The sequence below is a fragment of the Danio aesculapii genome, chromosome 4, assembly GCF_903798145.1.
Source record: "Danio aesculapii chromosome 4, fDanAes4.1, whole genome shotgun sequence".
In the NCBI taxonomy this organism is placed as follows: domain Eukaryota; kingdom Metazoa; phylum Chordata; class Actinopteri; order Cypriniformes; family Danionidae; genus Danio; species Danio aesculapii.
Window position 1 is genome coordinate 50,303,394 of NC_079438.1, and position 14,791 is coordinate 50,318,184.

Sequence of the window (14,791 nt, forward strand, 5' to 3'; positions counted from 1 at the left end):
ATTGTAGTCCGTGTGAATGTTCTCCAGCGAACTATATAGAATAGATCGCTGGTGATCGTGACAAACTGCACTAAGACAGATCTCCTTCCAGAAGTGAATGATGATCAGATGAAGTTTACAGACCATATTGTTAGAATGGCACAATCCTGCTGACTTGCCTTATACAAGAAAAAACGAGATAAGACCCTTCCTATTGGAGCATGCTACACAACTCCTTGTTCAAGCTCTGGTGATGGTTATAATATAATATTATTATAGATAATAATAATAATAATAGATGTTTATATATAATATAATATAACATAACATAACATAACATAACATAACATAATATAATATAATATAATATAATATAATATAATATAATATAATATAATATAATATAATATAATATAATATAATATAATATAATATAAAAGTTAATGTATTGAATTGATTTTATGTCTGGTTTTATTATTCCAGTCAGGATTGGAGTGTATTGTGTGAGCTGAGTGTGCGACTCTGTCTGAGCTCAGAGAAATGGATGATAAAGCTCAGCACAGGGACAGATGGAGGGAAGCTTTGGCTCTCTTTAATAATTCATCTCACTTTTATATGAGCTGCTCTGAGAGCTGGTCTGGGGTCAGTGCAGTCACTGAAGTCACTACGAGGTCAGATCACAGCTGCTGCTGGAGCCTCACTGACCCACAGTCAGGCGGACAGAAAAAGTCTTTTCAGTGTCTGGAAGAAAAAAGTAAATGTATACTGCTAATTTTCTACTTTTACAATGAAAAACTGATTTTGTTTCCAAAAGTGAAGAGCAAGTTATTTATTTTCACTTTTTTATGAGAAAAAAGTGACTACTCGTTTTAGGCACAATGTGTTTTAATTTCTGCTGTTCAGCGTTAATGTTCAATAAATACTCATATATAGGAGATAGTGTGTGTTTTCATCAATTATTTTGAAATCAAGTAACACACCCTTCATTCAGAAATATCTCACTTGTAATATGTGAGAATATTTACTGTACAAAACCTGTCAGAGAACTATGAGGGCAGAAAATGTAAATAAATAAAATAATCGTTCATTAATCATAATCGAGTTAAATTGTTCAATGAATTGAGATCTTCATTTTAGGCCAAATTGCCCAGCCCTACCTTAATCTTTAGCTTAATTCACACTGCGAACGACTTGCAGCGGCAAAGCGACAAGAGAACGTTCATATCAATAAAGGGTAAGCAACTTCTGGCGACCTCCGTCTATACGAGCGACAGCGACCATTAGCGACCAGGTGGGCATGTCGAGTGACGCAACAAAGTTGAAAATCCTTCAACTTTATGCAAATGAAGGGTGACTTTATTGAGAGACAGCCAATAGGAACACCAGTAGAGCTCACATGATCCTCTCTCAGCTCGCTCGGAGGCCGGTTGTATTCACACATGCGTTTGCAGCAGATCACTACCCAGATCGACAGGCAGCTATAAAGTTGCTGCTAGTGTGAATGAGGCTTTAGCAAGACAAAAACGTCTGAATGTCATTTCTATAATCATCTAATAAGATGGATATGTTCATAATGTTCTCCTTACACCTATTTAATTTAAAATATCAACATTATTATTAGATGAAAAGTATTTTTAGGATACTTTCCTTTCTGAAAGTGTGCAGAAGCCTCTCAGCTGGGCAAAAAGACACACTGAACATGGCATTATTAATGTTTGCTGTTGGCGCATTGTGCCTGTGATTGTGAAGATTGTGAAGTGTGAGCTCATCACACACTCACCCACACACACAAGCACAGATCTGCTCTCAGCTCATCGACTGCACTAAATGTTACACTGACCCCAGGCTCTTATCTGAATCTCATTAAAGGTGCGCTCTGTCATTTTTTCCTCATTAAAGTCTAATGCATGGGAATTTAGGGTACTTTTGGAGTAATATCTTTAAGAAATCATATCTGTAAGCTTATATATGCTGCTTTTAGTATGAGGGATCAACATTTTCTAGCCAAATAGTCACAATAATCAAAATAATTGATTTAAAGTCTTACTACTGAATGGAAGTCATTTGCCTCAAAGCTCTGGCAGATTTTCAGTATCTCTGTTTGTGTGTGTTTGTGTGTGCTGGTATTGTTGTAATGTGGATGCGTTCCAGCTAATAGCTAATTGTGGTGGAGAGCCGCTCGCTGTGCTGCTATACTGGGAGTAAATGAGCTCAGGGCGTCTGCAGACTGACAGAGAGAGAAACAGAGATAGATGCGGCCAGAGAGAACCAGGTTCCAGACGATAGATAACAAAGCCTGTCAATGCTAACCTTGGTTAGAAGCACAAGATATGCTTCTGTTTACACACAGAAGCTCCACAATCAATAAATGGATATGATTGAGTTAAATGATAATAAAACGCTCAATATTGAGGAACATTGCAAAAATCTGAAATATTGTTTCAAAGGAAGAGATGGAGATGCTTGTCCATGCCTTTATCTCTTCACCGTTGGACTATTGTAATGTTCTGTTCACTAGTCTGAACAAATCGTCTATGGAGCGTTCGCAAGTTGTGCAGAATGCAGCTGTGAGGATTTTAACCAACACTAGTAGGAGGTCGCACATTACTCCTGATTGTAGTAACTACATATAGAGCAATGAATAGTCAGGCCCTCCTTTATATTCAAGATCTTTTACATGGTCCCTCCTGTGCCCGGTCTCTGAGGTCTTCTGGCAAAGACCTCTTAGCTATTCCAGAACATGTCTTAAGACTAAAGGTGACCGTGCCTTCAGTGTTGTTATTATATTATATAATAATATAATAATAATATATTATATTATATGATAATATAATAATAATATATTATATTATATGCTGAAACTCTGTCCTTCTAGCACTGAGAGCTCTGGGATCAGCTGAACTTTTTAAAAGACACATCATTTTGGTCAAGCTTTTAATTAACAGTATGGTGAGCTGGTTTGACATTGGTGTTTCTGTTCTTGGATTTTTAACTCGTTTTAATGTGTTTACTTTTATTGATATGTTTTCTTTTACCTGTTTTTTTGGTTTTCTTTTATTGCAAAGCCCTTTGTGACTGAATGTCTGTGAAAGGTGCTATATAAATAAACCTTTACTTACTTACTTTACTTACAAAATACAGTTGATTCTCTTTTTCAAATATTTCCCAAATGATGTTTGGAATAATATATAATAAATAATATATATAATACATATAATATTTTTTTTTCTGGAGAAATTTTATTTGTTTTATTTCGGCTAGAATAAAAGCAGTTTTTAATATTTTTAGAAATATTTTAAGGTCAATTTTATTAGCCTCCTTAATTAATTTTTTTTCGATTGCCTACTTAACCTAGTTAAGCCTTTAAATGTCACTTTAAGCTGAATACTAGTATCTTGAAAAATTTCTAGTAAAATATTATGTCATCATGGCAAAGATAAAATAAATCAGTTATTAGAAATGAGTTATTAAAACTATTATGTTTAGAAAAACATTTTTCCCCGTTAAACAGAAACTAGGAAAAAATATACAGCGGGGACTTATAATAATTCAGGAGGGCTAATAATTCTGACTTTAACGGTATATATAAAATAAATAAATAAATAAATAAAACTGACAAAACATTGACGCCAAAAGGGGAGCCTAATATGTGGTGTTAAATATAGTGATCAAACAATTTAAGCTTACCTTTATTAATACTAAAGGACACAGCCATATCACTGCAGCCCAAGGCCGGTTACTCACTGAAGCTAAGCAGGGCTAAGCCTGGTTAGTACTTTGATGGGAGACCACATGGGAAAGCTAGATTGCTGTTGGAAGTGGTGTTAGAGAGGCAGGGGGCGCTCAACCTGTGCTCTGTGTGAGTCCTAAAGCCCCAGTAAAGCGTAGGGGACACTAAACTGTCAGTGAGCGCCATCTTTCAGACGAGATGTAAAACCGAGGTCCTGACTCTCTGTGGTCATTAACCCTAATGTCCTGGCCAAATTCCCTTCATCGGCCCTCATGGCCTCCCAATCATCCCCATCCACCAAATTGGCTGTATCACTGTCTCTCCACTCCACTTATAGCTGTGAGCGCACTTGTGTTGTTGTCCTGTGGCTGCTGCAGCATCATCCAAGTGGATGCTGCACACTGGTGGTGGTGTGGAGAGACCCTCTTAATGACTGTGAAGCGCTTTGGGTTTATGGCCATACACATTAAATGCACTATATAAATAAGCATTACATTACAATAACCTTACATTACAATAAGGTCTAAGAAACTGTATGAAAATGTATGAATAATTAACCGATTAATAATAAGTTAATGCATATCAATATTGTTTGATATATAAAAAAACACATTTATAACATTTTTGTCCACATCAGACATCTCTACGTTAAAATTAGAGTAGTACAATTTCACAATACTTCTTTTAGTCTAGCATTGTTCAGTGACTCTCTCCCAAAGTTGAACGGAAATAGGCATGTCACCTTTAGAAAGACACAATTATTTAGTATGCAATGAAAGCATACCGTCCAACTGTCTGAAGATGATTCCTATTCGGGTTGGGGGGGGGGCTAATAATTCTGAAGGGCTAATAATTCTGACTTCAACTGTACATCAGGACAGTTTTTGAGGTGCTTCTGTAAGCTTTTGTATAAACATCTGCTGGTAAATAAGATCATTCAACCCCAAACACAGACTGAGCAAGTGCAGCTTTGGTCAGCGACGTGTAGCTGTTGTTGTTTGGCTTCTCAACACACAGCTCACGATCACACACGTGCAAGCACACACACATAAAGCCCTGTGGAGATGCCACAGTCGATTGTGTCACAGATCAGAGAGAAACAAAAAACAGTATTGAAAAAAGCAAAAAAAATAAAATAAAATAAACGGCTTGGTGGAAAATAGACTAGCTGAGGTTTTTAAGAAAAAGCCAAAAGTGGAAGCCCAATTTACCTCATAGTTACTTCTATTCACCTCCTTTTTTTAGGTTACGACCTCATTTCTCCTATCTGTACCTCTGCATAATGGAGTTCAGGGCCGACGGCTGGAAAACCAGCTTTTTGTACAAAGGTTTTCTATTACGAAAGTCCTGACTTGTCTGCAGGAACTGGAGTGGACACTATATCATTATCTAGATATGTATAAAAAGACGACGCTTCCCAGAAAAGCTCTTAGCATTTTCAAACAGCTCTGCCAAACACAGACATATACACTAATGCAGAGTTCAGCCATTCAACAATTATATGTAGCTGCTGAGGGAATGAGTCAGTTCATTTCTTTACGATTATTCATTGTAATTCATTCTTTCATTAGAAAATAATGGCTGTTTCCCATTAACTAGGAAACACACGTTTATAACTCACAAACATAGACATATTATTATAAAAAGGACAAAAAAGACAAATAAAAAGGAATCCATCCATCCATCCATCCATCCATCCATCTATCTATCAACAGTCGATGGAGTATTAATACGAATAAGAAGTTTTCCATTATTGTTTGAAAATGGACTTGTGTAAATGGCACCTAAATTGACATATTTTATGCCTTTTTGAATGTGAGAAAAGTCTAAGTATTTTGTGTCGCCAAGTCATGGTTTTGATTTCCATATGAACTCATCTGGTGATAAGGCGATTGGAAATAAGGACACTGTCGCCACAGATACTGGCCAAAAACTCTGGGAAAATTCCACTGAAACGAAGCGTCTTAACTGATGAGAGTGGGTGCATATAAAGGCTGAACACACACATGCATGCAGAGAGAGAGAGAGAGAGAGAGAGAGAGAGAGAGAGAGAGAGAGAGAGAGAGAGAGAGAGAGAGAGAGAGAGAGAGAGAGAGAGAGAGAGAGAGAGAGAGAGAGAGAGAGAGAGAAGAGAGAGAGAAGAGAGAGAGAGTATGTGGGGTGGCTGCAGGTTTAAATAATGATTTTGGAGGAGTGTACAGTGCACTGTTCTCTTTAAACATTAGATTACATGCAATATGCAGAAACATGTGCAACTTGATTCTAGTGAAGCTGGATATACAAATAACAATTGAAATCATCGAAAAGGAAAAGAAATATCAGTGTGATCACAAATTTTGACATTGATTTTTTACAAAAGCACATTTTATGACAACGTTTCATTCATTTCTGCATCTGAATTACTAGAAAACCTTCTGCATAGGTGCTAAATACTGCAACATTAGTCATAATTCACCACTGACCTGCAAGACTGACCTTTAGCTTTTTGGTCCCCATTGAGCACATTGAAGGAAGGGTCAACACAGCTCAGCAAGATTCCGCTTTCACTGCCTCGGGCTTTTAGCAGAGCTTTTCACAACTCTTGGGTTTGTGTGATGTTTTGAGATGGTGTGTGTTCACTGCTTTTGTTACAGACTGGAAGAAGTTCATGAAAACTTACTGATTGCAATAGAGTTTGACATTAACCAAAGGCTAACATAACATATTACATAACATAACATAACCTAACATAACCTAACATAACATAACATAACATAACATAACATAACATAACATAACATAACATAAGTAATGCACAAATACTAGGTAAAACAGTCCATTTTAATTACACTAATCTATTTTTGGAATATATATATATATATGTATGTTATTACAATCACCTTTGTCGAATGATGTTTCCTTCCCTTGAATATCAATGCATCTTGTGAATGTTTATCTGCAAGTGATACAGTTTTAGAAATAAATGAGCTGATAATTGAAAAAACAGAACTTTCAAGAAGTTAAAACTAAACTTTATAAGATGGAAGATCTCCAGGAGCAGAATTAAGTGCCCCAGCTGTAGAGGATTTGAGCTAAGATTTTAATGATATTGTCTGGTGCAGAACTTTCTACTTAATGACAGGCTGCTGATTTATGGGCTTTACGGGGCTTTAAATAGCACGGGGCAAATGAATACTATACATTAACATTCACATTTATGCATTTGGCAGGCTTTTGTCCAATCCAGTTATTGGAGGGGAACTGTCTTGAAGTGTTTAGCTCCTACTCTAATTAAACACACCTGAACCAGCAAATCAGGCTTTTCAGAATCACTTGAAACTTTCTAGGCAGGTGTGTTAGAGCTGATCTCTGCAGGATATTGAGCCTCCAAGAACAGGAGCGGACACCCCTTATCCATTGCATTAATGGCCTGAATCTAAACCTCTTCTTCTTAATTAAACACACCTGAACTAACTGATGAAGGTCTTCAGAATCACTAGAAACTTTCTAGGAGAGTTGTGCTGGTTGGAACTTAAATTTGCTGGCCTTTGTCCCCTTAACGAGCATGATTGAGTGCCCCTGATCCAATACAAGGATGACCTACACAAACAGGTGTCCAATCAGGGTGCAGGGGTGTCCAGACCTTGTCTTGGAAGGCCACTGTACCATACTTTATGTAAACACATGCTGAACCACCTAATCAAGCTCTAGAACAGGGATGTCTCAACCCAAACCCTGCTTCAACACAATTACCTGTAGGCTTCAAACAAGCATAAATGACTCAATTAGTTTGATCAGGTGTGTTTAATTAGAAACTTTCTAGGCATGTTGTACTGGTAGGAACTTAAATTTGCTGGCCTTTGTTTCCTTAATTAGCATGATTGAGTGCCCCTGATCCAATGCAAAGATAGCCTACATAAACAGGTGTCTAATCAGGGTGCAGGGGTATCCAGACCTCGTCTTGGAAGGCCACTGTACCATACTTTATGTAAACACATGCTGAACCAGCTAGTCAAGCTTTAGAACAGGGATGTCTAAACCCAAACCCTGCTTCAACACAATTACCTATAGGCTTCAAACAAGCTAGAATGACTCAATTAGTTTGATCAGGTGTGTTTAATTAGAAGGCAAGTTGTGCTGGTTGGAACTTACATTTGCTGGCCTTTGTTCCCTTAATGAGCATGATTAAATGCCCCTGATCCAATACAAAGATTAGTTTGATCAGCTGTGTTTAATTAGGGTTGGAACTAAACTGTGCAGAGCTGTGCCCCCCCCAGGAACTGAGTTTGACACCTGTGCTCTAGAAATATCTAAGCAAGTATACTGGAGCTGGTTAATGCCAAATCTGCACCACAACTGCCTTCCAGGAGCAGAATAAATGAAAAGTGAAGTGAGGTCTGGCCAATTGACCCATATTTACAATTTGTGCTTTGCATTTAACCCATCCAAGTGCACATAAACAGTAGTGAACACACACACACACACGCACGCACGCACGCACGCACGCACACACACACACACACACACTCCCAGAGCAATGGGCAGCTAATCCTGCAGTGCTTGGAGAACAGTTGGGGGTTCGGTGCCATGCTGAATGGTTTCGCCTCATTCCCCCTCCCAACCTACAATTCCTGCTGGACCTGAGACTTGAACCACAATCAAGTCCATCAGATTACACTTTGTCTGTCTGTCTAATCTTCTTTACTCTGAATTGCAACTGTGTATGAAATGTGCCATATAATTAATTAACTTGCCTTACAATTAATACATGTCTGCCCTAGCATGATTGGCAACCTTGACTGAAATCAAACCCATAACCTTGTGTAGCTAGTACTATGCACTACTCTTTGACTCCATTTACATGTTTCTTGTTAAAAACCACAAAATCCTTTATCTTTTTCTCTTTCTCAGGCCGAGTTCTCTGCGGCGGCAGTGTTGCACCAGGCCCGGCGGGATCAGGTGGCGGAGACGTGTCGTGCACACAGTGCGTCCAGCCGTAAACGCCGTGTCTTGACCCCCAGTGACCTCAAGCACCTGGTGGTGGACGAGGACCACGAGCTTATCTACTGCTACGTGCCCAAGGTGGCGTGCACCAACTGGAAGCGGGTCATGATGGTGCTGAGCGGCCGTGGCAAGTACAGCAACCCAATGGAGATCCCATCCAATGAGGCCCATGTGCCCTCCAACCTCAAGACCCTCAACCAGTACAGCATCCCTGACATCAACCACCGGCTCAAGAACTACCTCAAGTTTCTCTTTGTGCGTGAGCCCTTTGAGCGGTTGGTGTCAGCCTACCGCAACAAGTTCACACTCCGCTACAACACCTCCTTCCACAAACGCTACGGGACGAAGATTGTTCGGCGATATCGAAAGAATGCCACAACCGAGGCACTGCAGAGCGGTGCCGATGTGAAGTTTCAAGAGTTCGCAGAGTACCTGGTGGACCCGGGCACTCAGAGAGAAGCTCCACTCAATGAACACTGGCAGACCGTCTACTCGCTCTGCCACCCCTGCCACATCCACTACGACCTGGTGGGCAAGTATGAGACTTTGGAGGATGATGCAAACTACGTGCTCAAACTGGTAGGGGAGGGTGACTCACTGCGCTTCCCATCGTTTGCCAAATCTACCCGTACCACCGACCAAATGGCAGCCATGTTTTTCGGCAACATCAGCTCCCAGCAGCAGAGCCAGCTCTATCAACTCTACAAACTGGACTTTCTTATGTTCAACTATTCTACTCCTAGCTACCTGAAACTGCAGTAGACATCCATATGCAGTGGCGCACACTTTCTGAGCTTGTTCAACAAGGTTGAGCAATAGGAGAAGAGCCGGGGCTCAGAGACACAGGCAGGGGAATCAACCAAGCACCTAAATGTAAAATTGTATTTATATCCGCTGGGACGGTTGCTTTATTTTAAAATGATCAAGGAGCTGTCGGTCTCAAATGCACTCGAAAGTGGTCTTTTTGAGACTGAGGTCTGAAGCGCGGATGTATGTGCCCATTGAATTGTACATTTCCAGTGTAAAGGCTCTTTTTCCACAACATCAAAAGCAATAGGACAGTATCTGAGCCATACCTGCTCAGCTGGTTTATCTAGTAATATACTCAGCCAGCCGCCATTATCGAAGCTTCACAAAAAGGAGCAGCTAGACTAATAATAAGACTCAAGATACAATCAGAGACTTGTTCTGACTTCAATTCCCTTACTTCTAATTCCTTGTTCACTTTGGAAGTTTCCTCGCTTCTCTCCCATACTCAGACTGCCTTTGTGTGTATTTATATGGTGCATAGGTAACGGTGCACACTAAAATAAGAATGACAAAAAAAGGCATTGAAAGGTGCCTTGCTGAAGGGGCGTGTTCTAATGTGAGTGACAGGCAGGGGCTCTGCCCACTGGGTCAGTCAGGGAGCATCTGTAGCAGTCAGGGGTCAGAGGTCACTGGCCTCAAACACACTGTTCCCACAACCCCGTCCTCCTTTGGTTGGTCTTCAGTAAATTAAAAGATTTAGTTTTATTTTGTATTTGTTTGTAATGGAAAAGGGTGCTGCGAGCAGCACGCTATTGTATTATTTGCATTACTCTGTGAAATAGAGATAAGAAACACTTAATGTTTTGTTCTGAGCAAAGGAAATCAGCTTAGCGCTAGAGATCTTCTGATGTTTAATTGTCATAATTTGTTCATAATTTTTCTTGCCTCATATGCAGAACACTGTTGCTGGGATACCTCGCTGGTTGACGGGTGTACGGAAACGGGCAGGACTTTGTTTTCTGAGCTGTTCTCATGGGAAAGTTTCACACAGTGGTGTGCATTTGAGAAAGAGAGAGAGAGAGAAAGTGCAGGCAAATCTGTTCAATCCATTACATGATTTAAACCTCTTTTGCAATTTCAGCAGTTCAAAGGAACACCCTTTAATTTAGTCCTTTATGACCTTTATTTGCTTTGATGATACACAAAATGTATAAAAACTGCTTATTTATGAGAACAAAGGCAACAAGTGGGTGTGTCCAAGTTCTTTATCTCACTGTCCTTTTCTGTAGCAATTCTCTTGACTCTGACTGAGGGCTTCTTTCAGCTTTCTCTCTCACACATCTCTGTGCTTTTTAGGAAAAAGTCTTCAAAAAGTTGGCCTGAATAAGCGAGTGCTGATTAGCAGGATTTTAAGTCCTGTAGAGAAGGGTGTTTAATGAAGACCACACACATTCACACACACACACACACACTTGTGGAGGCACCCTGTTCATGCAGAGTAAAAGTGTGGCAAAAAAGCAAAGGCCACGTTTTCGATCTTTCCTTCGCTATCCCATTCTCACGCTTGTTTTCCAAAATCTTATCTTACTCCAAAAAAAAAAGGAATTCTCATGATATTCCCCATCATGCTGAAACCAGTAAAAAAACTGTAAGTAATAATTACAAAACTTGAGCATTTTAACCAAGTTGTCATGTAGTAATTATGGTAACTGACAGGCTGGTTAGGACAAAATATCACATCCAGTAGATAAATTTAGCATATACAGTACTACACACACAAAAACTTGGGCTGTTTCTCAATTCCAAGAACGCAGAGAACAGACATGTGATCTTGTGGAGACCGGTATTGCCAGGTCACCGCAGAAGAACGAACTCGGGAGACCACGAGAACACAGAACACGTCCTGTGAGAAATGAGATGCTGCGTTCTTCCCGATAGTCACATGACCTTCACGCATTTTTAATAGAAGACTATTCAAACATTACTGCACATACAGCATACAACGATTTATTGTTTTTTTCCCTTTTCAATAAATGTAACACGCAGAAAAACCTTACAAATATAAGCTGCACAATACAAATAACACAGATTTTAATATTAATTTCAGCAAATAATCACCCGCAATGTGTTATTTTCATGGTAATGTTTACTTTCACCATTACATTTAGGGAAAGTCCTGAGATAAATATGTTAAATCTCTGAACTTAAATAATAAATCTATATAAGATGCTGCGCTTTCCACCTTCTTTATTCAGTCACAATGACTTCTAGGTTCAGTTCTCAAGTTCGGTGCTCAAGTCTGCATCGATGCGTCCTCAATACCAAAAACACATGCGGAAACTTTCATGCAGCCTCCGTTCTTGCGGTCTTGAGTTTTGAAACTGAACTTTTATGGTTGATGATGACGTTACACAAGAACACAAGATCGCTGAAGAACGGGACCAGGGGCAGCCAAGCTGGAGCACATACTCTTGTCCCCTGGGCTCTGCAATAGTTGGGGAAATTCGAAATTGAACCAAAATAAAAAACAACCCACTAAAATTGGCTTAAGATTGGCAATGAAAATTCAGGAATTGCAATCAGCAGAACCTGGGAAGAAAAAAAAATATTGAGAAACTGCCTTGGTCTGTTTGCTCCTAGATTGCACGTTCAAATCTCTCCTCTCATTTTGTGAATCTGAAGCAAAACAAATCTGAAACTTTTTTATTTCTAAGTCATCAGCTCAGAAAACATGTTCCTGAATGCCTTCCCAGTTTTAAAAACTGTTTATTTCATTTGTTCTGTAACAACAAACGCGGTACAGCCTCATTAGCGCCCACACGGCAGCCACGCTAATACACGCATTAGCGCCCACATTAGCAGGCACAGTGCCTTTCAAACGGTCACTCCATCAAATGCAGCACAGCTCACTCACGTTGCATGCATTTTTAGAAACAAAACCCATAATTTGCTTTATTTATGATTCCAGCTGAGGGCATTCCCGGACGTTTTTAATCATCTTTAGCTAACTTTGCTAACGCTGTAGTAGATGCTCACACGGCTTACCTGTTGCTCTATGTGCCTGTTTAATGATCAGTGTCTACATTGGTTGCTGAGTTCCCAAACTAGCCGCAGTCTAATTTATTTATTTATTCCATCCAAGTATCAAGGATGGACTCTGCCGGGTCACTGGGTCAGACCCTCGCACTGTAAATGGGGAAAAATACAAAACAAATGAACTGTCAAATCAATGCGCTCCCTGGAGAACGCGCTCACACACTTTCTCTCTCTATCTCTTCTGTTTTCTCAATAAAGCTGAAACTGAAACCCTTAGAGGCCAATTTGTCATCGTCTCTGTCTGCACATAATCGTGAAAATGTTGTCACTTGTTAAAGGGATCTTTTTAACACAGCTGTTCCAACTCATTTGGCCAAGCTTCTAGCATTTTATGCCAAGACGATCTATAGGAGAACATTAAATCTTTCTCGGGATCTTGCACTATGCTGAGCTTCTTACATAGGGGATTGAGTCATTTACATTGTTCCTTAAATCCTGTGGACTTAATGGGCATTATTCAAAATAAGTAGAGGCTGGATGTGAACCCTCACCTTTGGAGAAACAACTTTGGATAAACAGCTTATTGTGCAGTTTGAGACCACTTATGTCTCTTGTCGATTAACCAGTAGACTTTGATTCCTGTAACGCCAAGGGAAAAACTTGCACCTAAAACAAAATGAAACGTGTATAGCAATAAGAATCGTAAGAAAATCATATGATTTCAGTTCATTAGTGTTTCTTTCAATAATTTTAAGGTAAATTTGACCAAATAATTTTGATAATTTGTGCAAATGTAATGTAATGTGTATTTATATAGCGCATTTATTATGTATGGCCATACACCCAAGGCACTTCACAATCATGAGGTGGGTTTCTCCACACTACCACGAGTATGCAGCATCCACTTGGATGATGCGACGGCAGCCACAGGACAACAACGCTAGTGTGCTCACCACACACCAGCTATAGGTGGAGCGGAGAGACAGTGATGGAGCCAATTCGGTGGATGCTGATGATTGGGAGGCCATGATGGTTAAGGGCTGAGAGGGAATTTGGCTAGGACACCGGGGTTACACCCCTACTCTTTATAAGAAGTGTCATGGGATTTTTAATGACCACATAGAGTCAGGACCTCGGGTTATCGTCTCATCTGAAAGACACGTTAGCATCCTCTGCTGTACAGATATCTGTTATGTTAATGTACAGAACAAACCTGATTTAACATCCACAAACCAGGCTTGAAGCGTCTTCTTTTATAATTGTACTAACATGGGGATGTGGAGATGAGGTAAGGTGGTAAAATCGCTGTGATACATTACAAACATGCACTGTTTTAAAAACATTTTAAACTTGTAAAACTTATTCTTGATCACATTTGATGATGATTGATGATCACAGAACGCTGAACAGATCTTTTAATCCCGGTTGCTTTGCTCACACCCTGTCTTGTTGATATGATTATAAGCGTTACTACAAAGTCAATCAATTCAGTGGGCAGGGAAACCGCACTCCTACGTCACGTTTCCGTGGGCCTCAAAATGGAAGGGATTTGGATTCTATTTCAACGTCAGAAAATGTAAAAAAAGAGACTTATTGCGTTTATATCACCCCAATATGACTGTGGACATACTATTCCTACACAGAGTTCAGTCCAAACAGCTTACAAAAGATGACTTTCATCATAGATGCCCTTTAAGTTATTAGATATGTAGCATACATGCGATTAACAATGTTATATTTACTCCTTGTGTTCTTCTGTACATTCAGTAGAGGGGTTGCAGTGAATTAGAGTAAAAAAAGTCGTTTTTACTATATTTCATGGAAGAATGCATGTGAAAGCACTATTAATGGAGTGAAACCATCATTAGGATCTGAAACTTTCAAAGCCAGTTTTAAGTTGCAACAATGAGCACATTTGTAGTGGAAATATTTGTTCAGTTAGAGGCTTAAATGATTTCCTCTGAGGCACTTAGTGCGACTTTAAATCACACTGGACTGTGATCCACAATATGTTCCTTTCTAAGTGGCCATACTAAACAAACTAGATTTAATGCTTAGTGTCAGATGTTTAGAAAGGCTAAATTCTCCCCAACGTAATTATTAGCTACTATTTCAAAGAAGCCAGCCTCTTATGAAGGCCACGTTTTTGAATCTCTGACAATCCTGCTGACCTTCTGGTGCTGGCAGAGCCTCTCAGGCCTTGTGGCGAGTCCAGATGTGTCTGATTATATCGAGACGACCTTAGAAGATTTGATGCAAGAGGAAACGCAAAAGCGTGCCAAGCTTTTGTGCCACATAGGTGCAACAGATCTG

General features: G+C 39.6%; 1 protein-coding gene and 1 long non-coding RNA gene across 3 annotated transcripts in view; one reads left to right on the plus strand and one right to left on the minus strand.

Moving 5' to 3' along the window:
- The window catches only part of LOC130223228 (uncharacterized), a 45,987-nt gene extending 39,341 nt beyond the window's left edge, over nucleotides 1–6,646 (minus strand). The window contains exons 1-2 of the long non-coding RNA XR_008836624.1: nucleotides 6,589–6,646; nucleotides 6,172–6,343 (exon numbers count right to left, since the gene is read on the minus strand). This is a non-coding gene — a long non-coding RNA (uncharacterized LOC130223228). The remainder of the gene's footprint in view (nucleotides 1–6,171; nucleotides 6,344–6,588) is intronic.
- The window catches only part of chst11 (carbohydrate (chondroitin 4) sulfotransferase 11), a 75,602-nt gene extending 62,848 nt beyond the window's left edge, over nucleotides 1–12,754 (plus strand). For both annotated transcript variants that reach the window (XM_056455988.1, XM_056455989.1), the window contains exon 3: nucleotides 8,600–12,754. In XM_056455988.1, the coding sequence (XP_056311963.1) occupies nucleotides 8,600–9,454 (855 nt within the window). In that variant the 3' untranslated portion in view covers nucleotides 9,455–12,754. The remainder of the gene's footprint in view (nucleotides 1–8,599) is intronic.
- Nucleotides 12,755–14,791: the final 2,037 nt, after the last annotated feature.